This window comes from Carex rostrata, chromosome 1 (assembly GCF_964058835.1).
Source record: "Carex rostrata chromosome 1, lpCarRost1.2, whole genome shotgun sequence".
NCBI classification, from domain to species: domain Eukaryota; kingdom Viridiplantae; phylum Streptophyta; class Magnoliopsida; order Poales; family Cyperaceae; genus Carex; species Carex rostrata.
Window position 1 is genome coordinate 9,884,370 of NC_135918.1, and position 27,782 is coordinate 9,912,151.

The 27,782-nt window shown below is 36.5% G+C and overlaps 3 protein-coding genes across 7 annotated transcripts; 1 reads left to right on the plus strand and 2 right to left on the minus strand.

The window, feature by feature from the left end:
• Positions 1-4,397: 4,397 nt before the first annotated feature.
• LOC144557434 (protein NRT1/ PTR FAMILY 5.6-like) lies at positions 4,398-6,981 on the plus strand. The gene is made up of 4 exons (XM_078306006.1): positions 4,398-4,826; positions 5,074-5,291; positions 5,382-5,938; positions 6,032-6,981. Exons 1-4 carry the CDS (start codon positions 4,658-4,660, stop codon positions 6,867-6,869), a joined length of 1,782 nt encoding a protein of 593 aa, XP_078162132.1. The 5' UTR covers positions 4,398-4,657; the 3' UTR covers positions 6,870-6,981.
• Positions 6,982-10,360: 3,379 nt separating this feature from the next.
• Positions 10,361-15,668, minus strand: LOC144557487 (protein RETICULATA, chloroplastic-like). 4 transcript variants are annotated; one of them, XM_078306067.1, is made up of 9 exons: positions 14,812-15,664; positions 14,421-14,519; positions 13,746-13,972; positions 13,354-13,423; positions 13,195-13,274; positions 12,645-12,709; positions 11,778-11,973; positions 11,273-11,455; positions 10,361-10,497 (listed from the first exon to the last, which is right to left on the minus strand). In XM_078306067.1, exons 1-7 carry the CDS (start codon positions 15,376-15,378, stop codon positions 11,780-11,782), a joined length of 1,302 nt encoding a protein of 433 aa, XP_078162193.1. In that variant the 5' UTR covers positions 15,379-15,664; the 3' UTR covers positions 10,361-10,497; positions 11,273-11,455; positions 11,778-11,779. The 4 variants fall into 4 exon arrangements, with proteins under 4 accessions (XP_078162193.1, XP_078162211.1, XP_078162202.1 ...); XM_078306085.1 differs by having other exon boundaries at positions 11,269-11,455; XM_078306076.1 differs by having other exon boundaries at positions 11,708-11,973.
• A 422-nt stretch (positions 15,669-16,090) lies between these two features.
• On the minus strand, positions 16,091-22,483 carry LOC144557450 (D-xylose-proton symporter-like 3, chloroplastic). 2 transcript variants are annotated; one of them, XM_078306025.1, is made up of 14 exons: positions 22,060-22,483; positions 21,854-21,984; positions 21,666-21,744; positions 21,470-21,529; positions 21,281-21,347; positions 20,867-20,991; positions 19,766-19,867; positions 17,998-18,375; positions 17,780-17,827; positions 17,618-17,680; positions 17,437-17,517; positions 17,224-17,322; positions 16,787-16,924; positions 16,091-16,393 (listed from the first exon to the last, which is right to left on the minus strand). In XM_078306025.1, the coding sequence occupies exons 1-14, from the start codon at positions 22,312-22,314 to the stop codon at positions 16,238-16,240; spliced, it is 1,782 nt and encodes a 593-aa protein (XP_078162151.1). In that variant the 5' UTR covers positions 22,315-22,483; the 3' UTR covers positions 16,091-16,237. The 2 variants fall into 2 exon arrangements, with proteins under 2 accessions (XP_078162151.1, XP_078162158.1); XM_078306032.1 differs by having other exon boundaries at positions 22,066-22,433.
• Positions 22,484-27,782: the final 5,299 nt, after the last annotated feature.

Genomic DNA, 27,782 nt, shown 5'->3' on the forward strand with positions numbered 1-27,782 from the left:
ATTTAATTTGTATTTTGTCAAAAATTGTTTTAAAAAAAATTAGTTGTTTTGATACCTCTATATATCCTATTTGTAGAATATATGGTATTGTACGTATGTTGCAATAAATTAGTAGTTTGGGTAACATATATAATTTTTCTTTCTTTTGTAAAAAGTCAGCTACAAGCAAGTGAGTGAGCAACAGTCTTAATTAGGTAGCTAGTGGTGCATCTTTAGAGGAAGAAAAATATAGTAATAAAGACAAGACGCATATATACATATAACTTTTCAGAGCCCAATATATCCTTGCGTATCTATTATATATATAATATATATAATCGATCTGTGATGGATTTTGTATTGTTAGAGGCTGAGGTAGATTACTATAGTAGATTAGATTATAGGATTTGAGTGGCTAACAGGGGAATCCACCTCCACTTAAGCACCCACTTTGTTTTGCTTCCCGCAAAATCCAAATAAAATCCCCATGCCCAACTATTGTACACTTGATTTCATACCACCAATTTAACCACAAATCTCAAATCTCATGATACATATCTTAAATTAGGCATATGTATTATGTTTATCACGTTTCATATATATTACTTACTTTGTGATTGGTTTTCAAGTTTCAACTAACCGCACTTAGTTAATTGGTACCACTCAAAAGATTTCCCAAGTTGATATATAATCGCACATGTTTATAATGTATATATAATAAAGAAATTGAATAGGTACGGGGTCCAATTCAATGATTTCCATCCAGTGTCTGTGCCACTAAGATGTTTTTTTTTTCTTCTAAAGTAATCTTAGCATATATCAATTTTATTAAAAAAAAAAAGTTAGTAAAAGTAAAGAGAGGGAAATAAAAAAAATAACAAAAATAAATACAAGCACATTTACAAATTACAACCCTAAACCTTCTAGAAAAATTATCTGCAAGTTTCATTTTAATTTATCGCAAGTTTGCCATTCTAGGCATAAAGCTCATCCGGGATTATCAATTTTTTTGTTTTTCGGAAGTGAGTGGCACTTATTCTCGTGAAATCTCATAAATGACTCAAATTAACTAATCTTATATGCATACTCTTAAACACTCTATTACCTCTTTTTTCATTTCTTTCCACAACCGGATCCGCTTTCGTTTGATAGCCTCTGCGCTTCAACAGCCGAATTTGCTCACCACCGTGCTCCAATCAAGATGGGGGTAGTAAAGGCTATACACTTCAAGATTCGATGATACCACGCTCTCGATTCCGGTCGGCTCCACTCGGCTCCCTCCCCTCTCTCTCATTCTCTCTCCGTTCAAGAAGATAGAGACGAGAGAGAGGGAAAGGTATCGCTATGTTGGATGTGAAAACTAGAAGAGGTGAGAGAGACAAAATGAAAAAGGTGTGAAAGAGTGAGGGATAGAGGTGCTACTTTTACTCGATAATTCGGATCCGCTCCGGAATTGACCTGGATCCGAACTGGAACTGACCCGAATCTGATTAATTTAAATAGGGTATGGTTTAAAAAATATAACCGATTCAATTATGGATACGGTTACAAAATTAATAATTTAATATTCAACCCGGATCCGAACCGAAACTGATATTGTAATGGGTAGGTTATGAATTTCATTTAATTATTCGATCCATCATCGAACCCGACCGGATACCCCTATCAATACCTGATAAAATGATAATATTATTTTTTTTATAATTATTTAATATAAAACATATATTAATAACTATGAAAGGACAATCATTTGCAGTGTTTTTTAATTTTTTAAATGAAATTTGTTGTTCTTTTCGCACATATCATTGAAATTAAATGTCATGTTCACCTTTTGCTATATATTTTTAAAACTAATAAGTATATGAATTGAAATTCGAATCCGAACACTTTTAAAGTACGGATTCAAATATAATAGCATCCAGATCTTACTAATCCAATAGTACCCTCACTAGAGAGAACGGCGAGGATGGCAGCTAGAGTTTTTTTTTCTCTTTTTAACACTTGAGAAAAAGATAAAAATGCGGACTCGGCACCGAACAGACCTGGGGATTACCAAATTTAAACCCTTGATTAATTCGCTGTACATTAAAATTAAATTAATTTATTAATTTGCACAAGAAAGATAAACCAATTAAGTAAGTATTAATGGTAAATGAAAACTCTTGAGGTCTTAGGTTCTCAAATAATTTACTTTTACTTTTACTTTTACTTTTACGTTTTTGGTGTAAAAATAATAGTAGTGGTGATTTGATTTTATTCAAACTAATTATTCTTCTTTTATCAAGTGATGGATAAGGATTTGATAGGAATAGGATGAGGTACAATCAGAAATGAAATAGGAGAGGATCATATTCATATTGTTGACTGCAGAGTCTAGACCGAATTCGTATCCTTTGAGATGTCTCAAACTTTGCGTTACTTTATGGAAAATCTCAGCCGTTTAAATGCGTTATGCACGAATCTCAAAGCACATAATACTGACCCCATACATCACCTCCAAATAGGCACCGGACACGTCGGTCACGCAAAAGTTGAGATATCTCAGAGGATACGCACTCGTCTAGGAGATCATATCTCCTACCCCCTGGGGTGCAGGAAATTCCTGCCCCCAAAGTCACTGCAGGGTGGGCCCAGTTACTGTTAAAGGGTTAAAATTAACTGGTTACTATTTACTAGGGGCCCACTCTTCAGTGACTCTGGGGGCAGGAATTTCCTGCCCCCAGGGGGCAGACGATTCAGTCTCCTTGTCTAGACCCGCTTTATTGGATAATAACTGCTAAGCTGCTTCTTTTTTCTAAAAGAAGTTTCTTTTTTTATCTTTATGGAACAATGTTTTGTTCGTTATATCGATTGTCTCTTTTGTTTCGGATTTGGATGCTTGTTTCTTTTGGTTTTTTTTTTCTTTTATTATTTTCTATGTGGTACCAACGGTTTTGATATAATTAATTAGTAAAATACATTTATGATTTCAATATAAAATCGGTGGGTTATACACACACACTCTACTTTTATAAAAAAAAAAAAAAATCATACAAAAATTGTTTATTATCTGTAGTTGAATGAATTTGGATGGTTTTATTTTTATTTTTATTTGCAGATCAAATTTTGTATTTTACAATTTTTTTACAATTTTGTTAGGTAGGTGAAAAATCAGTTGATTTTAAAAATTCTGAACCATTAAAGAACAATGATATTCTATCTATCTAAAAACATAGTAAACAAATTCTAAAAAATATAAAATTTAGTTTACAAGTATATTTTAATATGAAAATTATGGCTAACTGTTTAGATTGTATGTTTAAATTTTAAAATTAGAGATATATATAATCCATCCATAATATGGATATGCACAACTATTTTGAGCTTTGTTTTTTGTTTTTTTATCATTGATGTTCCAAAACCTTTGTAACTAAGTTCAATGAAATTAAATGGGGCATGACCCGCATGTTTTTTATAAAAAAAAAAAACTTTCCTGTATTGATTATTTTCTTATTAATTTTGTATTAATTAAAGTAGATAATGAAGAGAGAAAAGAAGAATTGAATAGGTATAGCACTCCCCATATTTTGGGGTGGGAATTAATGATGTGAGTTGGAGAAGGGAAGTAATTAAAGGAAAGGAAAGGCAAGTACAACAAAAAGGTGTAAATAATTAATTAAGGATAATTATTCTCGGTCCACTCTTTACAAGCAAGGGGAACTGTGGAAGTGCGGTCAATGGATATATATATATGAACAACCTAATTAACCTCCTTAATTAATTTATAACCACACAGGTGCACTCAGTGCCTACCTAGCTATAGTTAATCATTATTTAATTACTATCAATGTAATTGGTGTCATTGCCTGATGCCTATCTCATATTCTCACCTCATCACCAAATTAATCATTATTTAATTACTATCAATGTAATTGGTGGCTAGCTAGGGTATTCATTCCATAACCGTTAAAAGTTAAAAGTTAAAAGTTAAAAGTTAAAACTCAACGTAAGCAATAGCTACAACTACAATTACAATTACCAACGGTGACGGAGCCAACCGGAGTTACACCTAAAATATTTTACAAAATAAATATAATACCATTATTTCTAATGTTCCACACTCTGCCTCCATCCTTGATTACCAATAGAAGCGCAGCTCTGTACTGACTACTGAGTCATATTACCTTTTTGATATAATTTGAAGCACTAGCTATCTCAAAGCACACTGAATGCTCACCTTGGTTATTAAGTGCACTTTTACAATGCATGTACACTGAATTAATATTGACCTCTTAAATATTAAGTGGGCACAAAAAAAAAAAAAAAAAATAGTATGTGATTTTAATGATTGCATCAGATGAAATGACTTTTTGACTAATTTAACATGTCCTGCTGACAAATTGGAGTATAAATAAGGAGACTCCTCTGCTCCAATCTCCAGCAACAAATTAAATTAAATTAAAGAATCAAATTAAAGAACCTGATTCGATCGATCGGCTCCCGCACTAATCAATCGATTCTTGATTCCCTTCTCACTTCCTCAAACAGCGCTACCTTGTCTCCGTTTATTCTATCTCTATTTCTATTTACAACTTAACCGCATTTATCTATCTATATATATAACTAATTGACGCCCATCTGAAAATATTAGTCACTCTTTCGATCTCTGCTTCATCTTCAATTAATTAATAATTCAGCCATGGAATCTGACGGCTCCAAGAAGGAAATGATGAGACAGCAAGTGTCGCCTAATAAATTGGAGGAGAACGACGATGATCGGGTGCACGACTCGTCAGTGGATTACAAGGGAGAGGTACTTCCTCTCAGATCCTCTACCGGAGCCTGGAAAGCTGCACTCTTCATTATAGGTATGTATGTATATGTTGTACTTCATTAATTAATCAACTAGTATATATGGAAATTAAGTTGGCTATATATATATATATATATATCCTGACATAACTATAACTATAACTATATATACATCAATAGTAATTAACATGCAAACACACTATATACGATGCAATAGGATTAGGCATGATTGGTTTCTTTAATTAACAACTAGTTATAATTAATTAATGACTATGAAAATTGAAATGCATGGAATGGATGCAGCGATCGAATTTAGCGAGAGGCTGAGCTACTTCGGGTTGGCAACAAACCTGATACTATACCTGACGAGGGAACTGCACCAGGAGCTGAAGACGGCTGCAAGGAATGTCAACTACTGGCTAGGCGTCACTGCTCTCATGCCTCTTCTCGGAGGCTTCCTCGCCGACTCTTACCTCGGCCGCTTCTCCACCGTCCTCTACTCCACCCTCATTTATTTGGTGGTATATATATATATATGCTACATCAATTATCTCGCTCTTTCTATTTTTCTCAATTGAATGAAACATATTAATTATATTGCTACCATGCAGGGTCTCATCCTTCTAGCACTGTGCCAACTGGTACCGAGCCTGAAACCCTGTGACGAGACGTCATGCCAGCAAGTGAGGAAGGTCCACGAGATCATATTCTTTGTGAGCATGTATCTGGTGTCAACGGGCACAGGAGGCCACAAGCCGTCCCTGGAGAGCTTCGGCGCTGACCAGTTCGACGAGGGCCATCAGGTAGAGCGAAAGCAAAAGATGTCCTACTTTAACTGGTGGAATTGTGCCCTCTGTGCGGGCGTACTGTTTGGAGTCACCGCAATTTCATACATCCAGGACAGAGTGAGCTGGGGTGGGGCCGACATTGTTTTGATGTGTGTCATGGGCTTCGCCCTTGTGGTTTTCCTGGCTGGAAGACGGGTCTACCGATACCGGATCCCAGAGGGCAGCCCGCTTACACCGATGCTTCAGGTCGCTGTTGCTGCCTTGGCAAAGAGGCGTCTTGATCACCCTTCAAGTGCTGAGGAATTGTATGAGGTTACTCCAGCTTCAGCTAGCACTGGCAACAGCAGAAAGAGGCTTCTCTTTCACACAAATAAGCTCAAGTATGTATCTCCTAATTAATTAATTAATTAATTAATTAACAAAATAAATAAAAGCAAAGGTAAGTTAATTACTTAACAGTATATACATATCAGATTTCTTGACAAAGCAGCCATAATAGAGCACAAGGACAATGGCGAGAAGGTGAACCCGTGGCGACTGGCAACTGTGACACAAGTAGAGGAAACAAAGCTAATTTTAGCAATGATTCCCATCTGGCTCGCCTGCCTCCCTTTCGGTGTCTCTGTCGCACAAATATCCACCCTCTTCATCAAGCAAGCCAGCACCATGAACCGCAAGCTGTCTCCCCACTTCGAGCTCCCTGCAGCAACCATCTACTCCCTTGCCGCCATTGGCATGATCATCGCGGTCACGTTTTATGAGAAGATGCTGGTTCCGTTCCTTAGAAGAACCACCGGCAGCGAAAGGGGCATAAGCATACTGAAGAGAATCGGCATTGGAATGTCCCTTGCGACCGTAGCAATGGCCGTGGCTGCAGCAGTGGAACGGAGGAGGCTGGACAGCCTGCCTTCGACTCTGAGCGTTTTTTGGTTGGTGCCGCAATTCGTGATCGTTGGCTTCGGGGATGGGTTTGCATTGGTTGGCCTTCAGGAGTACTTCTACGACCAAGTCCCTGACAGCATGAGAAGCCTGGGGATTGCCTTCTACCTCAGCGTGCTGGGTGCCGCCAATTTTCTCAGTAGCCTGCTTATCACGGTCGTCGACCGCCTCACGCAACCTGCCTGGATTGCCAAGGACTTGAACAGCAGCCGCCTCGATTTATTTTACGCATTGCTTGCAGGGATCAATACCTTGAATCTCTTCTGGTATGTGTACCTGGCTCATAGGTATTCATACAAGACCGTGCGAGGCCGGGTTGGTGCTGCCTACTTAGACAATGGAGATGATGATGTGGAATCACACGGCCATTGATCAAGCTTACATTTACTTTATATGTACTTATTTTGCTTCTCTTCTCTTCTCTAATATTAATGTATTATATATATATATTTATATAGGCTCATTAATATATAGATATGCTACATATGATATATATACATGAGAGACTCCTTTAATTGTTGGTGCATTGGGTTGGAATAAATGGGCTGGACGAGGCCCAAATAGTAATCAGCCCATCCAACACAAATGTTTTGGAAATAAATCATAAACGATCATAAGAAGGTAGCAAAGTGCTTGAAATAAATCTAAAATAGTTCAATCAGAGTATACGTTCGAATTTTAATTTAAGTTGTTGTTGTTGTTGTTATTCTTGTCATTATTATTATTATTTGATAGGGAAGGTAAAATGCCACTTATTGTTGATGTCATAATTCTGTATTCGAATTAATGTTTTTTAGATATAAAGAATTCTTCAGCTAAATTTCGAATCAAACCACAATCTTTCATATAAAAAATGTTAAGTTTTGTTACTAGATTAAAAATTAGTTTTTTCATTTGAATAAATATTAGTTAAGTTTTTTTCTTTTAGATAGTAATGAAATTAAATTTTTTAACTTTGAAATCCACAAAGATTTATTAGTGGAATTTTTAATGCGATCCCTTTCTTTATAGTTGTCGCCTGTCGGCAATTGTTTAAAACGACCGTTATGAAGGAGCTATATTTATAGTTACTGGATTACAAATAGGTTGTCAGACATTTATAAAACTATATATATTAAAATATATCATATTGACTTTAAATTAGACGAATTCAAAACATTAAAATCAATCTACTTTTCGAGTTATGCTTGTACTTACAAAATTTTAAATTTTTTGAATTTATTTAGTATAAAGTCAAGCGGTCAAAAATATGACTTTGTACATGTAAAAATTGAAGTTGTACAAGTTATTTTAATACATTCATTTTTCTTTAATTTTGACCGCTTGACTTTGTACGTACTAAATAAGTTTGAAATTTTTTAAATTTTGCATTTATATATATCAATTCATGAATTTGGATTTGTTTTATTTGAAGTCAATTTGATATATGAATTTGATGAGCACAACACACCTTAACTTTGTTTCACTTATTCTTTTGAATTGTTCCTTAGAACAAAAAAAATATATATATATATATATTATTTTGGATTGAAGCTTTTAACTGTAATCTTCACTGAAATTTAATGTTGAACCTCTTATCAAGCACTACGTGTCCGTAATGGACTAATGGTAGTGGTAGATATGATATTTTTGTTATGTTATTGACTTGTTTATTCCCAATTTGAGGAATTCTTATCTTATCCCCAGTCCCCAGTCCCCATCAGAGCATCACTATCTCTTATCTACTAATCGACTATCCAGGGACCAGTGTCCGGTAATAGTTCGATCGTTAGCTTTGGCATTTGGCATATAATCTGGCATCTCGCATCTTCGGGTCGCCGCGGTCCCCTCCATCCAAATAAGAATAAACATTTTTTATTTATTCTTCTTTTACTTTTACCCTGATCTTCTATTTATATATCATTTTCCCAAATTCCTGTCACCCTCTCTTTCATTAGAGGATCACTTTTCACTAATAATACATTAATCTCTTCCGATATTTATCATATTATTTTTTTTATGCTCATACATAGAAGAATAACCGAGATCTGATAATCTGATTGAGCAACACAGAAAGCTATGGAAAGCTTTGTCCACAGAAAAATTGAGATTGATATAAAGTGCGCCAGAAAGGTTTTGAATTCGCACCCTCTGAGATATCTCATATCTTTTGCATGACTTTATCGGAAATCCCAACTTTCTGCACGAATCTTAAATCTCTAATAATAGTGGTCCCCGCTCTATCCTCGAATAGACACCCGTCACGTTTGTCACACAAAATATGAGGTATCTCAGAGGATACGCACTGGAAAGATTTGTCTTTGAAAAAGAAGAGGAAAAAAAAAACAGATAAGGTGAGATGGGCCCTCTGTGTGCTGGTGCTGCGTCAGATAAATAAATAAATAAATAAAGATCAAGTTTAATAAGTGGGTCGCTGGATCGATCTTATCTTTTTGTAATGACTCCTGCACTAACCTACCTTCAGGCTTCAGCTGCACGTGATCAACATTTTATTGTATCATTTTTATTTTTTATTTCCTTTTCCTACCTTCCCTCCTACTCCTATATATGGCTATATGCACTCCATTCCTCAATCCTTCTTTAGCGCTCCTACAATAAAAATATACATATATTTATCCTTCATCTTCAAAATCTCATTCTCATTTTCATTGCCGAGCAAGCTAGCGAAGCAAGCGAGAATCATGGGGAAAATTGTTTTATTATTCTTCTTCCTAATTTCCGTGCCTTTGGCTCACTCTCACCTCCATTCCCATTTCCAAATTTCAGGTACCAGTTCAGTTCTTACTTTCTTTTATTTCTTTCTTTCTTTCTTTGAAGCATTTCATCAAAGAGACCGAATCGTCTGCCTCCCGGGGGCAAGAAATTTCTGCCCCCAGAGTCTCTGCGGATGAGACTCCATTTAAAAACAGTAACAATAATTAAACCCTTAAACAGTAACCGGTCCCACTGCGCAGAGACTCTAGGGGCAGGAAATTCCTGCCCCCGGGGGGCAGACAATTTGATTTCTTCATCAAAAACCAAAAAAAATCCATGATGAACTTTACTATACATGTGTAATTCTATTATCTGTTCATTAATTTTGAGGTTGCAATTATATATGCAGGAACATCTCAAGCAGCAAAGAAATTGAGGCCATGGCCATGCTGTAACAGCTGTGGTGGCTGCACCAAATCAATTCCACCGCAGTGTCAGTGCCTTGACCTGGTCCCGTCGTGCCATCCCATGTGCCAAAACTGTGTCAAGTCACCTCTAAGTGTCGACCCGCCTCTATACCAGTGTATGGATCGTATCCCCAACTACTGCAAATACAACTGTGGTTCCGTGCTCAACCAGTAACGCTCGCTCATTTTCACATTGTTGCCGGAACGGTGATGTTGGCCTATAGCTATAGAACCAACATTGAAAGCATTTCACCGTCCCGATCACGAGCCTATCTGGTTAAGTGCAGCTGCGCAAGCTGGGTTCCATGGGCAAATCTAATTCCTTTGGCACGATCTCTTTTTATTCTTAAAGAATCATGATAATTTTTGAGGCATATCATGCTCCTTGTTCTATTTGTGCTATGTAGTTATGTGTTTTTCTTATAGATGGTAACAAACTTTGTTTGCCAAAAGATGAGCGCTCTGCCAAAGGTTATCTAACAATCAATGAAAGAAACCGGCTTATAATTAATGTTTATCAGTATATTATTAATTGTTGTTATTCACTTATTGGCATTGCTTTTCATCCTTTTTCTGTTTAATCATTTTATAAGAACAGAAATATTAATTCTTAAAAATAATTTTGAGGGTTCTACAAAGAAATAACTGAAGCATAGCAGTTGCCTGGCTTCAGAAGTAACCAGGAAAAAAAATAATAAGGAAATCAAAATAAGTTTCAACTATTCCCATTCTTCCTGCGCCACCCATTCCTGACAACAACTCTCAAGCTCTCTGTCTTCTTTCCACTCTTTAAGTCATAAAAAATAAGAGAAATCTCAACTCTCAATAATATGAAATACCTACTAGGGGTGTACAAAAATACTGTTAACCCACCCGATCCGTCTGACCCGTATTTTACCGGGTTGAGATGTTACTGGGTCGGGTACAGGTTGGATTTTGACAAACCCGTTACTTTGGATCAGGTCATGAATTTTCTCTTAATAACCCGTTTATACCCGAACCCGGCCTCAAATATAGATTGAATATAGATTGAAGGCATGTCGGCTAATATAATGAGTACTCTGTTGTTCTTTTTATTGCATGATTAATTGTTAGTCCTCATTTCTTAATTTTTCGCTGGCCACTGCTCAAGCTCTGGGTACCATGCATGCATGCATGGAATTCTTATCAACTTGTAAGGTAATATTATATTATTCCTAAATAAAAAAAATTAATATTATATTTCTATTTAGATCTGAACCGTTTGATCGGAATTCACACAGGTTCTGTGTATTTCACTTCGGGATCGGGTGGTCCAGATATAAACATAAATATTTAGTTATCTCAGGATATGAATTTACTAACATAAATATTTATAAGTTTATATGATTTTATTTATGTTTGTCACTTTTATTTGTACCTAGTTTTAATAAAAAATAGTAAAAAAACATAATAGATTTTCGATCAAAATTATAACCCATTTAACCCGCATAACCCGTATATAAAAAAATAGATGGGTTGGGTTGGGTTATGGGTGGGTCAAGTAAAAAATATTTTTAACCCGGTGTAATCGGATTGGATTCAAATTTTAATAAAATATTATCGACCCGCCCGTTGTACACCCCTAATACCTACATATATCTTCTAAAATTCATGCACGGAGACTAGTTGCGGAAGCCAAAATAAATGCAACATATTAATTAGCTTCGACAAATTTTCATGATTCTGACAAATACTAAAATCGAAGACTACCCAGCATAAGCAACTCTCAGTTTTATCAAAGAGGAATAAGAGGATGCATCTTGGCAGGAACAGAACCTGAAACAACACATGACAAAAATTAAGGCTCAATTAATTGAAAAATTTGACGAGCCACAGCAGTGAATTGACCTAAATATATGATGCAATTATATTCAGCCTCGACTAGCATAAACTATGAAATCCAGCCTTAATTGAGCATTAGCACTGCATTTAAAGGAGACCCAATACCAAATTTGACAAGAGATTTGGCCTTGCTGTGAAACCACACATAAAGCAAGTTCATGAAGAAACTGACAAATGAGAGTTTACCATATTTCAAAAAGAAGAAGGACAAAAACACAGATCAAGTGTAACACAAAGTAGGAGGATCGAAAAGTACCATCACTGACAGCCCGTCAACCTAGCCCAGTCCACAAATTGCATCCCTCCATAAATATTATTGGCAAATCGAACACCAACAGTGAAAGCCATTGCCACCGGTGGGACCTTCCTCGCAACAGGGGAAGCCTCCACCAACCTTTCTAACCCATTAATAATTTGGTAACGGGTGTTTGAAGACACCGCAAGGAATGCCCCTGCAGATGATGTTACAATCATTCCTTTTAAAAAGAGAGATCCTGGTAGACCAAAGCTTTGCAAATTTTGAAAAATTATCAACAATTATGGTTAACAAATCCAAATGCCAAATGTAAGCCATTTGAACTGGCCAGTCCTGGCATAGTAGCATTAACCTTACCAAAATTTTCAACTTCCAGGTCTGATCGTAATTAATTGAAATGTGTGTTAAAATGACTATTGGAGTTTCAATATAGCACTTATACCCAATTTACCATAAAACTCTAATGAGTTACAAACTGATCTGGACAAATCACTTGAAAGGTTTCCTCACGCCATGTCAAAAGTAAAATATATTGTTCTTTTTTTTTTCTTATTTGTTCATTTTGAGCTCGCAGTGGTTTTTTTATGCATTTAACTCTTTTAGTCTGCTTGAGGTTCCATGGTGAACGAAAGCTTAAGTATGACTGACGTATTAATTCATACTTTACCATGGTATAATCATTAAAGGTTTGGGTGGATGAAACATAAGTGAATGAAAGCTCAAGTAAAGCTGAAATATTCATTCATACTTTACCACGATGTAATCATTAAAGGATCTTGGTGGATGAAACATTAGATAATAATAGGGCATATTTTTAATTGTATAAATAATAACAGTAGGACACCATGCTACAAATCAGAGACATACCCCAAAGAGCGGCGCTTTTAAAGAGGGGGGGAACTGGAACATCTTCATCAGACTTCTTAACACTCCTACAGAACAAAAGCACAGTAAGCCCATCAGTAATTAATAGGCTCAGTGACATGGCAGTTCATTTTACCCATAAAACAACAAGGTAAATGTGGAAAAATTGCTAGGTAGTAAGAAACACAATGAATGACCTGCTGCTTAAAGAGCTGCTTCGGGCAAGAAAATGAGCAACTATAGACATAAAAACATGCTATCTGTTTCTAAAATCACTCATCACTAATTCAATTTAAGTATGGAAGGTGTAACTACACTATAACAAGCATAAATAAAAATAAAGGAGAGTATAGAATTAGGTCATAGGGCAAATTGGAGGTTCCATATTTGTCAGAACATGACAGTCATATACCAATAGAAGATGTGATCAAAACAGTATTGAATTGTGGTAACAAGATCATAAAAGTTGCTACCCTTCAGTTCTAATATGCATCCATAAATGATTAAACATTAAAGTAAATTACTCCCACGTAGAAAGTAACTAAGGAAATACCTTTTGGCTGTCATAATCAAATTGGCGATACCTTGTCCAACAAGCCCACATCCAAATCCAACAGCAGCATACAAAACACCCTGCACCCATGATAATTGGTTCTCTTTAAATTATTGAATACCATTTGAAAGAAAAATATTTTGTGATACTAAATTTCACCTTGTAGAAGTATGTCCCTATTCGTTGCTGAACAGTAAATCTACACCCTGGTCTTTCTGCTTCAAATACACTGTTCCAAGTTTCATTCTAGAATGTGTTATATGAGAGAGAGAGGAGAGAGTTTATAGTATAATTATAATACACAATGGACTGACAGAGTTAAATAGAAACAGGTATTAGCTACAAACAGAGATGCTAAAATAGGTAGAGCAGATGTTATCATTTCATGTACAGATAACAGACGAAATAAGTATACACCTTTGGGAATAACAGTCCTGGTATACCTGTCATGCAGACTTTTCATTTTGGATAAAATAAAAAATCTAAAATGCTCAGGCCAACTTTCTCAAACAGTTAACTAGAAAAAAAAATGGTGCACGTGTGAAGCAAACCTGCTGGGTAGAGCATCATAAGCATGTTGAAGGCGTGCTAGGAGACCTGGCTGTTGTGAGACAGACGCACGGCCAAACCGAGCATACGGTGCCAGCATGCCAACCAGAGCGACGTTGACAACCATCCCTACCAAAAGATCAGCTGTGTACAGCTCGAACTCCGACCAAAAATCCTTCCCCCTCTTCTGCACCTCTGCCACTGTCGCGCAACAGGAGTCGATAATTATCTGGGAATTCCCGTAATCAAATCAAATCAAACAAACACTTAAGATTTCTGAAGACAATCTTTGTAGCAGAGGCCATTTAATGGGAGCAACCATTGCAATTTATGCACTTGCACTGCAGTATGCTAAAAAGTTAGCGGATTTTACCCTGACATAATAACGTCACCCAACCCTCTACTGTGCATCTCAGCTTCAAATTTCAAACAGCTTTGTCCTCAATAACCCTCAATTTTTGTTTTTCTGCAATGGTGCACCTCAATTTAGGCTTATACCTCAAATCCTCAACTTCACCCAATTTATCCAAGCGCTCCTAAGGGATGTCAAGGGAATACCATACAAGAAAAAAAAACAGGCAGCATCCACAATCTGGTATTGCTCCATATTATTGATGAATCCCACGAAAGACACAAAAAGAAATAACAGCAAAATCCTAAAGCATCCTATTGCATACCTCAGTTCCAACTTTAAAGAGAAAGGAAGGATCTGCAAGCATCCTATTGCGCAGAAGTGGGATTGATTTGACTGCCTCCCCCAGAGGCCAAGCTGATGCCTTTAATTCATAATTCAATACATACTGTTAGACTCCTGCGTAACATCTCCAAGTGAAATTAATAATTATTCTGATACTCAGTTTCAAACATGGTCTTGACTTGTATAACTCAAACTAATAGTTTGACGTGTTATAATGTTGCCTCAAATAAAAATATACATAGCTATTTTTTTTGTACAACTGTAGAACATATAAGGTTCTGCACATATATATACTTAATAGTCTTTTGCCTTGAAACTTTTATGAAGCAGAATTTTCTGAAACACAACAGAAAGAAAAGGAAACTTGGGACCTGCATTTCAATGTAGCGAAGCAAAAGTATCTTTTGAATCCCTCCATTTTTGGCAGCTTCAAGCATGTCAGCAGGAAGTGTGACCCCGTGAGCCTCGGTCTCTTGCATCACCTCCTCAAAACTCAGCAACGGCCCAAATTCATCATCTCCATTCTCAGCCTTTCCATCATCATCATCTCCCTTACCTTTACCATCACCATCACCATCACCACTGCCACCCCCATTTCCATTATCGTTACCCCCGAGGTTAATGGTATCTCCTACATTTCCATTTTCAATGTCGTCGTGTAGTTCAGGACAGATGTTTGATTCAGTGAGAGATGGTTTGCTTTGGTGTTGTAAGGAAACATTAAGGGATGGGTTATTTGGTTTGATTTGGGGGGATTTTGATTCATGGCATGCTGTGATTCTGAGAGTACAGAGAAGAGTCCTCTTTTTCGTTGTGGGGAGAAGAAAAATAAGAGAGTTGGTGCAGGGAAGAGATAAGGTGTCCCTGTAGGTGTGGCAAGAGGAACTAGTGTTGGGTAAGTTCATCCTCACCGAAGCAGAACTCAATGAAAATGCCATTAATTAATGTAATATAAGTCCAGATGGGAGTTGACCTAGATTGATTCTAGAGGGAAGCTAACCGAAGCTAAAGGCTACTAGTAGTAGAGTAGCTGCCAGTTGCAGTTGCAGTTGGTAAATTATTACCAGGAAGGAGGAGGAGAGAATGAGAGATGCAAGTAAATAAGGTGAAGGCGGGCGGCTAGGCTAGGAATCTACGATAGATTGATTGATCAAATTATTAGGAAGCTCAACTGAAGGTAACCAGGCAGGAGGAAGGAGCGGCGCAGTGAGCACTAGAGTCTAGTGCTTGCCTGCTTGGTAAATGGTAAGAAGAAGCGGCGCAGCAGCACTCTCAAGTCTTAATTCTAATTTCTAACATCAATTTGACTGATGCGTTTGGTTTGGGTCTTTTTGAGCTTAACGGCCCGGCCCAAAAAGACGCAAAGTTCAGACCCCCAATATTTTATTATTTTCTTTTTTTGCCAGTAAAGCCCGTAGGCACAATATCTATTAGTTAATTAAATTACACTTGCAAATACTAGCCTCCACCCTTTTAGTTATTCATTCATCTTTTTTATTTTATTCTGGACTATTATCGCGTTAGACGACCATATTATAATAGAATTCCTATATTCCAATATAGTGTTCTACTATTCCGCCTCTTCCACTCTCCATGGTTTACCAAACATCCATCCCCACTGAAAATTATAATTCTCGAAAGGCCATCACGGATCAAGTATTGTAAAAGTTATTTTTGTAAAAGGGCAGCAAGCATTTGATTCCATACTCTGCCAATATTCAACATGTTATACGTCTATTGTATACCCCTGTTAATACAACTCATATACTTACAGAACAAACAAACAAATTACAAGAATTATGAGGTATCATTGACATCTGAATTTAGAATCTTGGATTCAATCTCCTCCAGACTTAATCCTTTGGTCTCGGGCACCTTAAAGATGACGAAAAGGAGGGAAAGCAATGCAATTGCCCCAAAGAGTATAAATATGTTATCCGGTCCCAATATTTCCTACAACAAGAAATTTACAAAAAAAAATTGAATAAAATGTATGATTTGAATATTCTGCATTTGATAATGACAAGTGATTACTAAAAAAAAAAAAAAAATGGGTTGGAGTAGGTCCAGCTGAGAGGGCCATAAAAGTTGGTATGCAATAATAGGATTAAAAAAATAATAATAAAATGTAATAGATGATGTTAAGATAATGATAATATTATGTGGTTAGATAAGCCCAACTAGCTATTATTCCCAAATAAATGCAAGAGAAAGAGCTTAGCATGAGCTGGCACAAACTATATTAGGGTCGAGGATCGTAATATCCTCAGTGCAACACTTTAAAAATATTGTTATTCTAGGTTTGGAAACTGAGAATAAATCTTAGAAACTGGTATATATTATTACCGTGAGTGGTGAAAATGCAAAGGTCACTAATGCATTTGATCCGAAATTAACGAGCACTGCCAAACTGATCCCACGCCCTCTTGTGCGTAAAGGAAATATCTCTGAGACCATTAGCCAACTTATTGGACCAAAAGATATCTGCAAATAAAAATGAATTCATTTATGTGATAACTCAGTAGAAAGCCAGCCGATGAATGCTTCTTTACAGCCACTATGCAAGCAAAGAGAATATATTTAAGAGCAAAAATAGTCAAATTAATCATGCAACCCATGTCAAAGGTATGGTGTTAGAAAATTGAAATAAGTATGAATGGCGTCCCTAAAAACTCACTTAGGTTTTGACCTCACGCAAATAAAAATGTGTTTGTATGGCAGCTACTGCCATCATTTCAAAAAAAAGAGGGAGGGAGGGAGGGAGGGAGGGATAGAGAGAGAACCTGGTAGCAACCAACATACAGGAGTAAAGCACCTACAGCCACAAGAGGAAAGCCCAAGAGGATCTTATAGTAAGCAGCCAAAAGGAACAGAGAGAGAACCTGAATCAAATAAGAGGCATAAGACAACCACCGGTAGTAAGATTGCACATGAAGCAGCTGATATCGTGGAAAATTTACAAATTAATTAAATAGAGAAAAGAAGAATTTACATACAATTCCACTGACACCTCCTATCAACAAAGGACGCCTACCCAGGCTGTCTACTTTAGCAACAGCTATACCTGTCATTAGCAACTTTGGGAAGGGTATACACGGTTATAACTTTGTAAAAAGACGATCTAGTAGAAAAGGTAGTGCTTATAATTTATTATTGTTTAACACATGAAATTAATACCTTGAAAATTCCGATCACTACTGAAACTCTAGCAGCATCAGATGCAGCTGAATATCCAGCACGCTGTAACATGAAAGGCCAAGAAAAGAAGACCAAGTTAGAGAAACGATTTAACCAAGTTTCTACATTTACACAGAGAGTTCAGCTTTATTGACAAACTACCTGTAGAATGGAGGCTGCATAGTACAAAACACTTGGCTGGCCTGTTATCTGCCAAATATAAGGTTAGATTAGTGGGAGAAAATAAAAAAAAAACGATAAGAGAACACAGTGGAATTTAAGCAACTTCATATATTAAACCCAAAAAAATGGAATCCATTTTGCTACCCAGAAAAAAAAGTAAGCATAAACCCTTGACAAGCTGAGTTCAGGGGCACAACCTGTTGGAAAAGAACTAAACCTCCACCAATAATGAATGCCTTCAAGCTGGGCCCCTCGAACACCTCCAAGATGCTACCCTCAGGCTCCTGATCAGAATAAGCGGCCTTGAGAGAGACCAAGGTGTCTTCAACCTCTTTCTCAGAAGCCCGGTCGCCGGCCGGCCAACCCCTCAGCTTTCGCAAGGCATCAGTCGCCATCTGCTTGTACTCTTCCATGGGGCCTTTGCCTTGAACAGCTCTCAGAAGAAGCCACCGGGGAGAACAAGGCAGGAGCAACATCCCTATCAGCATCACAACTGCTACGGGAGCGCTCAACCCGTACATGTAGCGCCACCCGCCTACTGAATTTATTTGAAGACTTCCCACTAGGTAGCCTAGCTGTATGATTCAAGTACGATAACAGTTGAACACTTTACAAGTATAAAGAGCAGGTCCAGTGCTCAGTGTAGGGGTGTAAACGGTCGGATACGGATCGGATAGTGGTCTTACCGTATCCGTATCCGTTATAATTTTTCGAATACGGATACAGATAGTCTCAGATACGGATACGGATCGGATATCGGACGGATACAGATATTTTTCATAATTAGTTTGTCAGTTACAAAACATCTATTATATTATTAAAATATTAGTCACTAATTATGTCAGTGTTATATTTTTCATCAAAATATATATCTATATATAATTATATAATTTAATAAATTATTCGTACAATATGCAATTGAATAAATCAATTTAAGAACATATATCACATTTGTTGTGGTTTAAAAGTCTAAATGGTCGGATACGGATAGTTAAAAGTCTTGCCGTATCCATATCCGTTATAATTTTTTGGATACGGATACGGATACAGATAGTCTCGGATACGGATACGAATCGGATTAGGGCTGGGCAAAATAGCTCAAACTCGTAACTCGCTCATTTATAGCTCGTTTAACTCTGCTCATTTACAACTCGAGTTGGCCCCAACTCGCTCATTTATAACTCGAGTTACATAGTATTGGTCACAATAAATCCCAAAATAATCAAACTCGAATCTCTAGACTGTTATTTGTGCTTTGAGATTCGTGCAAAATATGTTTAAACTTGTGTTGTAATACTCTCACTAGTTAAACGAGTTATAAACGAGTTGTAAGCCAACTCGAGTTGATAACGAGCTGAGTTTGAACTTGTGTTGTAATACTATCACTGGTTAAACGAGTTATAAACGAGTTGTGAGCCAACTCGAGTTGATAACGAGCCGAGTTCAAGTTGGCTCTACAACTCGTTATTACCATCTCAACTCGAGTTGGCTCGCTCGTTTATTAAACGAGCCGAGTTCGAGTTGGGGGTAACTCGCTCAAACTCGGCTCATTTACAGCCCTAGATCGGATAATTTAAGTACTTTTCCGGATTCAGATTCGGACGAAATCGGATATTATCTTATCCGTTTACACCCCTAGCTCAGTGGAGTGCTTGCATTTCCTTTTAAAACCAAAAAAGAAAGAGTTCTAGATTGTTGGAAGTGCAAGTTAGGTTGATATCTTATTGTGCCAGTTTGTTAGGCATTTTATATTAGAAGGACAAGTTTCTCCCCCCCCCCCCCCCCCCCCCCCCCCCAACACCCCCCAATCCCCATATATATTTTGCCAAATGCCGTGAAGGCCAACTGGTATGTGACTCTCAATCAAAATTATTGAGCATATGCAAGAGACCAAGTGGTTAGCATAAAAGAAAAAGAAAAGAAAAGAATACATATTCTGTTCTAAAAGAAAGAGGAACATGATACCAGAATTCCAAGGACAATAAAGAGTTCCTTGAGAGATATCAGGGTTCCACGAATCTGGGATGGGGATGTCTCCGCAATGTATAGAGGAGCACCATGCATCGCCTAACACATTATTGTTTTTATACAATTCAGTTCAGTATAGATATTTCAATTAAATTTCTTAACATTTCCAGGTAATAGCATGAGAAAAGCATAATATTGACAGCACAAACAAGTATGTGTCAATTTTGTGCTGAGGTGAACCAGTAAAGCAACAAACGTATTTTCCCTCTTTGACATTCATCATTCAAGGGATGAACAATTGAGACCTTAGCACTGTACCCAATCAGGCAATTAGGTTGGATCAGAATTATACCTCAACATACCAGACAGGAGTGTTAGTATCAGCTCATATTGGTGAATACCAAACTGATGCCAACTATTATTTGATCTATGCAACTTAATATTTTGTTTCCTATTTTTTGCCATTTTGTATTTGAGTAAGGCTTGGGTGCTATGGATAGCATAAGGACATCCGTGCTACGGCCTCAAAAACATATCGTATAAACTTCAAACTTCGATTTAAGTAGCTCAATAAATTGGTTATATAATAATCTTGTAGAATATTAATTTTTACTATTTTTTATGATTTATGAAAGATGGCAAAAAATAGCCTAAAATATTGACAATTTTCTTTTATTTTTAGGCTATCTTTCATAAATCATAAAAAATAGTAAAAAAATTCCAAAAATAGTAAAAATTAGTATTCTACAAGCTTATTATATAACCGATTTATTGAGCTACTTAAATCGAAGTTTGAAGTTTATACGATATGTTTTTGAGGCCGTAGAACTGATGTCCTTATGCTATCCATAGCACCCAAGCCTTACTTTTTGTATTTTTCAGGTCTACAAAATGAATTGGTGTTTTATTTGGGATACCTAGCATCAGCTGCAACCATAAACCCATTGAAACAGTGTATACCGTGCTCAAGATACTGAAACGACAAGGTACATGTTGCCCGGTTAAACTTAAAACATAGACGAAAAAGTTTTTCACATTGAAGGTTTTTAAAGTGCAGCCATGATTGTTTTGACTATAAATTATCAGGCTGCTGCTTACCATGCCAATGCCGATGCCATATATAAGACGACCAATAATGAGAATAACAAGATCAGGGGCACATCCAGTAATGAGAGCACCGGCAAAATATAGCAAAGCAGCTGTGATCAGTTCAACTCTTCTCCCTACACCATTGTAACTCACTGACTGTTAAAATTGAGTAAGGAGAGCATAATAATAAGCAACCCAAACAATGATCCCATTACAATACAACATCCCTACCCAAGTACACTGCAAAGGCAATGAATTTTTTCTGGCATTTGCAGCGTACATGGTGCAAAGGCAATGAATTACATTCTCAAATTATTCGTAGTCAACAGAGTCAATTAACTGTAATTCAATAATTGACAATACGTGGTGCGACTCGAAGAAAAAAAATAAACATTAAAGTAATTTGGAAAATTTATGTTGTACCAATGATGTCGGCAATTGGGTATGCAATAAGTGATCCAGCAAGTGCTCCATACAGGGATCCACTGACCTGAAGTCAATAGGAAGAGAAGCTCTTTAGTCTTTATAAATGATGTGCATGGAGTTTTGTTATCTAGAAAAGGTTTTATATTGTGAAAGAAAAGAAAATAACTAAAAAAGTCGAGCAATTACCACTAGACCCAACTGCAGTGCTGAGAGGCTGAACCAAGTAGTACCGCTTAGGTCCGCAGACTGAAATTTACAAGTTTGTTAACATACATTATCAGTGTGTTGATTTATTTTTCGTAATTGTAAGAAAACATGTTTTGGTTTGTTAGAAAAGAAAAAAAAAATGGTATAGTTAAAAGTGATATATGACATTACAGACCAGCAAAGAGACAGTAGCTCCAGAAGTGGCTCCAATGTCGTACCCAAAGAGGAGACCCCCCAATGCAGGGAAAAAGAACCTAAATTTCAATTTACCAGATTCAAATATTTGAAATTAGAGAGGTGAGAAGAGGAGAGGAGACGATAGGGTAGGATAGGATAGGATAGAAAGGGTATTATTATTATTACGGGAGAATAAGAGAAGGCCAAGAGAAAGCGTATTGAGAATGCCCATCTGCTTCCGCCTCCAGATCATCGTCACCTTCGTCGTCATCAGGAGAGGAAAAGGAAGAGTAGTCGCTTCGCGCCTGTCCTCGAACCTAACCAATGAACCGACCAAATAAGAGAAAGGGAAAAGCAGGAGGAAGGAATGAAGGAAAGAGGATGAATGATACCCTGACCCTGAGGCGAGTAGAGGAAGAGACGGGGGCGGGAGCATTGTCGCCGGGGAGGAGGGGCAGGCGCACACGCGCAGCCTCTAATTCCTTCTCCATTCCGCTCTGATTCCGATTTCCAATGGCGCTTAGGTTTACGTTGGAGAGGGAATTGCGACGGACATGGATTCTGTCTCTGTTAACGGGGCCGCTACGCCAAGGTAGGGGTAGTAGAGCACTCCACGTGTATCCCGTTCCCGTCCATATGCTGGCCATTCCCGACTTGGCAATCTAGCAAGCTGGCACTTGAGCGGCCTGATTTGTGCTGCTTTAGCAGTTTAGCTTAGCTGCTGCTCCCTTCGCCCTCCCCTTCGCCTTCGCTTTCGCCTTTCGCCTTCGCGGCTGATGACCGTCCGATGACATTTCCATTTTAATATTGCCAATTACTATTTTAAAACATTTATTCATACTGCAGTTACAGTCATTCTAATTAACCTATAATTAATGTTATTTTATTTACCATATGTCCATATCTATCTATAGATATATAATTTGGAATGGGAAAGTTACTTTAGATGAACAGTATCATCTACAGTAACACTGACAAGTGGAGCCCTCTTACGTCCTAAATTTTCTTTGAGATATTTATAAAATAACTTTTCAGTTTCTATAATTTAAAATAGAAGAATAGAAAAATATCTTAAAATATCCACTATCTCTATTTTCTTCAGTTTTATCTTAAAACTTCTACTGTTGGATTTACTGTTTCACTTTTTGACTCAGCTAAAATTATCACTATCATTGACTGACACATGTCTATATATTTCTTTATTCTAACAACACGTGTCTAGTCTTACAGCTTCACTCCCTCTTTCCTTTTAATCAAATCGTTTGGTAATATCCTATCTATCAGACGAGCACATATCATCATTAACAACACTACTTAATACACCATAGATATTTACAGATATTTTAAATTCATTCTAAAATTATTTGTAATTGTAGAAATAAATATCCGAAATTTTATTCATAAGAAATAAAAATACAAAATATTCAAAATAAGAAATGTCACTGTGGAATTCTAAAAATAAGAAGGCAACCTCATGATTTGGAGTCCCTACGGAACACCAAATAATCACGCAGCTCACGTCAAAAATAAAAAATAAAAATAAATATAAGTGGGACTCCAAATAAGAATAACATTCGAAAAATAAAATTTCTAAATATGAGACTGATGAGTATTTTGGTGCTATAGAAATATGTTTTGATTATACTCTTTTATGCCTTTAAATTTATTACCTTCAATACCCAAAGAAAGGTTTGTTGCAAGCGCATAACCTATCGATGTAGTACTTAGGGTGTCGAACCACAAGGAGTACGTTTAAATACTATGCTTAAACTTGAATAATTAATTTCAAAAAATGAAATAAAGTAAAGTGCAACAAAAGTAAATTGAGGGGATTGTTCTAACAATTCCTAAGTTTTGGGTTCAATACCCGAGAGAGTGGAATTTAAAACAATTAAAGTAAATAAAGAAAAGAAAGATTGGTTTGCTTTCAAGTAAAGGAGATCTAGGGGCATTCGGTCTACAATTCTTTGCTAATTCTATCTATTCGGTATTTGTTTAAGTTCATGTATGATTTGATGAGGTTTCTAACCTAATATGTCATTAAGGGTCACTTTCGTGAATTAATAACGTGTCTAAGTAATTCGGACTTCACGATTAGGTCATTCACCCTAACTACCTAGACCATAAGCTCTTGTTAGTCTCTCCTCTTCTCAAATATTGGTACTTCACGATTAAGTCCATCATACCAATACCCGATTCGATTTGAGATGTCCTAATTAGGATTTGGCTTCACGGTTAGGTCTTTCACCAAATTCCTAACCTTAATTTTTGTAGTTCCGGCTTAGATTATAAATTGGTTAGATCCTAATCCAAACCTAGGGTATTTGCATTCATAATTTGGTACTATCCTATTGATCCTAGTCAATTTTGGTTCTTTCGAATCCAAAACAGAATAACTACAATTTAAGCACTAATTATGTAATTAACACAAATGATAAATCACATAAATTAACATCAAATCCCATAAAAACAATCATAACAAAAACAAATAACCGAATAAGATACAATTAAACAAGTTCATACATTGACCTAAACCCCTAGAGAGAGATCTACTCCCTCATGGAGAGATCCATTACAAAGTTTGGCAAAAATAAGAAGAAATGAAATAAAAAAATGATTACACCCTTTATTGAATCAAGAACCTCAAACTTGCCGAAATCTTGTTTAGACCTTCTTCTTCTTCCTAGAAAAGCTTCAGGAACTCCAGGAATTACCGCAGATTTATCGTTATATTTTATGGAAATGGACATGCACTAAGGGAGAGAGAGATGAGAATGGATGTGTTTTTGAATGGGAGAATAACTCCTCCATTTATAGCCAAGGGCTATGCTCAATTAAGGAGCATAGTTGTGAGGTGAGTGAGTGCTATATTTAGATTATTTCTCAGGTTGCCTTATCCATATTTGGCTGTAAAACGCGTCCATGAAGAGCAAAAAATAGAAATCGTGTTGAAAACGTGTAATTTTGGCTTTCTGTGGCTCCAGTGCGTCCGCACTGGTGGTGAGTGCGGGTGGATGACCCACACTGAGTGCTGAGTTTCCTTATTTAACTTTGAAGATCTTCTCAGTACATCCGCACTGGATATGGGTGCGGGTGGCTGACCCGCACTGAAGCATGTCATGTGCAATTCCTGAAATCGGCTAAGTTCTCAGTGCGGCTAGGCCCATCCGCACTGGATGGTCAGTGCGTCCGCAGTAGGCTTGGGAAAAATTCCTTGGTCTGCTGTGAGGCTAAAAATTTGGCTAAGTGTTGAGTGCGGGTGAATGACCCGCACTGAGGACTATTTACTTTATACTCAAAATACATGATAATTGGAGTTATTCTATGATAAAAACCAGATCAAAATGTGTATGTAATTTATGCTTATCAGAAACTCCAAATAAGACAAACAATTCAAAAAGATATCAAAAAAAAAATCTAAAGTGGAACTCCAAATCCTACCAACCACGCGATTTTTTTTAAGTCTCGTTGCTATCTCCTTTCTTTCTCCGTAACGCTTCCTTTTTATTTTATTTTTACTCGTTTGCTCCTCAAAACAGCAACAGAGCTGCTCCTCAAAACAACGACATCAGTGAAAATCCCCACATATCACAAACCTTACTAACTTTATTAAATAATTTGATCACATATCATCTTTTAAAGTATAATCGGTTACATAACATAATCCCTAAATACAACATAGCATATTAAAAAGAATGACATAATCAGTTACATGGCATAACCGGTTACAAGACATAAGAAACCTAAATACAACATAGCATATTGTAAATATCAAATTTAAATCCCTAAATATATTACATAATATAATATCAAATTTAAATCCATAAAATAAGTATGACATAGAACATAAAAAGTAAAATAAGACATTACATAAACACAATTCATTATCTTCCGCCGCTCCTACTAGAAGATGTCTCTGCAAATTATGTGAAACTTTACAAATATGTATATTATAGAAAACAATATATTAAACAATATGTTTTTTTTAGGGTCAGTGAATTTCCACTAAGATATATTGATATTAAAAAAACTGTACAGGATTATTACATGGATCAAATGATCATTGTAACCATAATATGATTACAATATCGGTCAACTATTAAAAAGCTCAGTCAATAAAGCTAAGAAAGCATCCAAAATGTTCAGGCCTCCGTTCTCGCTATTGCATCTAACTAAATAATAATCAATTATGTACATCAATTGCAGCCTCATTAATTACAATATTCTCTAGTTTTCTCTTTTGGATGAAGGTCCTTCTGTTCCTTTCCTTCCATATTGCCCATGAGCTTCTCGCTCATGATATTAAACAATATGTTAGAGTTTGAACAACCTGTTGCATTTCTTGCATTTCTTTGGTGAGTCGAACGCCTAGCTTAGTGTCCCAATATCCTTCCTTGCATTTCGTCTATAGTCATTTTAATGCGATTGCGCCTTCACCGGCTCTTCCTGATGAAATATAAGACGTCTCACATTTTTATTTTTGTCTAATTTGAAGTCCTACTTTTGGAAAAAAAAAAATGTATTTTTTGTCTAATTTGGACTTTCACTTTTATAATATTTTAGAGATTTTATTTTCCGAATTTGATTCTCATTTGGAGTCGGGACTTATATCTTTTTTCTTTTTCTTTTTCTTTTTCTTTTTAACGTGAGCTGTGTGATTATTGGCGTTCCGCAGAGACTCTAAATCGTAAGACTACCGTTTTTATTTTTAAAATTCTACAGTGATCTTTCTTATTTTTAATATTTTTTTATTTTTATTTCTTATAAATAAAAATTTCGGAATGAAAATACTACAAAAAGAAGCGGAAAAATCAAGATTGGGTAAATTGAAATGCAGAATTCGCATCATTTGCATTGACTCAACTTTTGAATTAAAACATAATGAATCCGCACTGTTTGATCTGTGTTGACATGAATAAAATGCTCCGTGCGTTTCACTTCGGATCGGATTGGCTCCGATTCTAATGAGACGGTTAGAGATGCATTAAATTGAGTTAATGCAGAAGAGAAATGGGAAGAGGAAGTATGTGTAAAGTTAAGTCTAAGCAGCTTCTTCCGACGACTATAATTAGTCAAAACTCAACATGAATATTTTATTCTCTTTAATTTAATAAATGCGACATTATATATGTTACGTATCTAGACGGATTTATGTGACTGAGGAAGACCGTTTCCAGTTAAGCCTATGTTATATAATAATTTTTCACATCACAAATTTCCTTCCTATTATTAATGGCATCCACCTTTCGACCATGACATGACAAAAATAAAATAGCTAAGATAATTTATGGTCCAAAATTATATTTATAACCAATTTTAACTATCCATATGATTTTGACTTGCATGAAAGTTAAAATTTTACAGCGGCAAATTAAGCCGTCCTAATTTTATGTCCTTTTAATTAGTCCTTATTATTATACTATACATTATTAATCTTTGATAACAAAATCATTAAGAAATGCCATCAATATTAGAAAGTCTCGTTTTTAATTTGTTGGAATTCTGAATCCGGCTGAAATTCATTCATTCTTAATTTGCCTCAAACTTTAAAGCATTCCCAGCTTAATTAACTAGGATTAAGGCCGGCCGATCGAAGACTAATTAATTCCTTAATAAATTAATCACCATCTCTTAAATTTGATTGTCAATTCCTTGTGGAATAATATAATTAATTAAGGAGGGGGTCAGCTAAATGAAGATACCTCACCAATCAGGCATTTCCATTTCCAAGTGATATCACATGGACCGCCATGTCCCTGTACACAGTGCACCAGCTTAATTGTAGTTGTAGACCCCCAGGCACTCCGTTTTTTCCACCATACACCATACACGATTCAAGACAGGGTATATATTAGAGAGTTTGTGTCGGAAATAGCGAGTATGAGCCGGTTGAGGCACCGCAACCTGGTTCAGCTCCTGGGCTACTGCCGACGCCAGGGCCAGGGGGAGCTCTTTTTGGTCTATGAATTCAAGATGATGTGCCATGTAGGGCTCGTTGAGTTAGTGTCAGAATGGTGGAAGAAAGGGAGGATTGTTGAGACAGTTGATCCGAATATGAAGTGTCAGAATGGTGCTAAAATTGGGATTGATATATATATATGCTCATGCACATCCA

Excerpts from the sequence above, each read along its gene's own strand:
- LOC144557434 (XM_078306006.1), top strand. The coding sequence starts at position 4,658 with ATGGAATCTGACGGCTCCAAGAAGGAAATGATGAGACAGCAAGTGTCG. Across the intron at positions 4,827-5,073 it reads AGCTGCACTCTTCATTATAG|CGATCGAATTTAGCGAGAGG; the intron begins GTATGTATGTAT and ends GAATGGATGCAG. Across the intron at positions 5,292-5,381 it reads CCACCCTCATTTATTTGGTG|GGTCTCATCCTTCTAGCACT; the intron begins GTATATATATAT and ends GCTACCATGCAG.
- LOC144557450 (XM_078306025.1), bottom strand. The coding sequence starts at position 22,314 with ATGGCCAGCATATGGACGGGAACGGGATACACGTGGAGTGCTCTACTA. Across the intron at positions 19,868-20,866 it reads ATGGCATCGGCATTGGCATG|GCGATGCATGGTGCTCCTCT; the intron begins GTAAGCAGCAGC and ends ATAATGTGTTAG. Across the intron at positions 18,376-19,765 it reads TTATTGTCCTTGGAATTCTG|CTAGGCTACCTAGTGGGAAG; the intron begins GTATCATGTTCC and ends TGAATCATACAG.
- LOC144557487 (XM_078306067.1), bottom strand. The coding sequence starts at position 15,378 with ATGGCATTTTCATTGAGTTCTGCTTCGGTGAGGATGAACTTACCCAAC. Across the intron at positions 13,973-14,420 it reads TCTTTAAAGTTGGAACTGAG|ATAATTATCGACTCCTGTTG; the intron begins GTATGCAATAGG and ends GGGAATTCCCAG. Across the intron at positions 12,710-13,194 it reads TTGATTATGACAGCCAAAAG|GAGTGTTAAGAAGTCTGATG; the intron begins GTATTTCCTTAG and ends TTTGTTCTGTAG.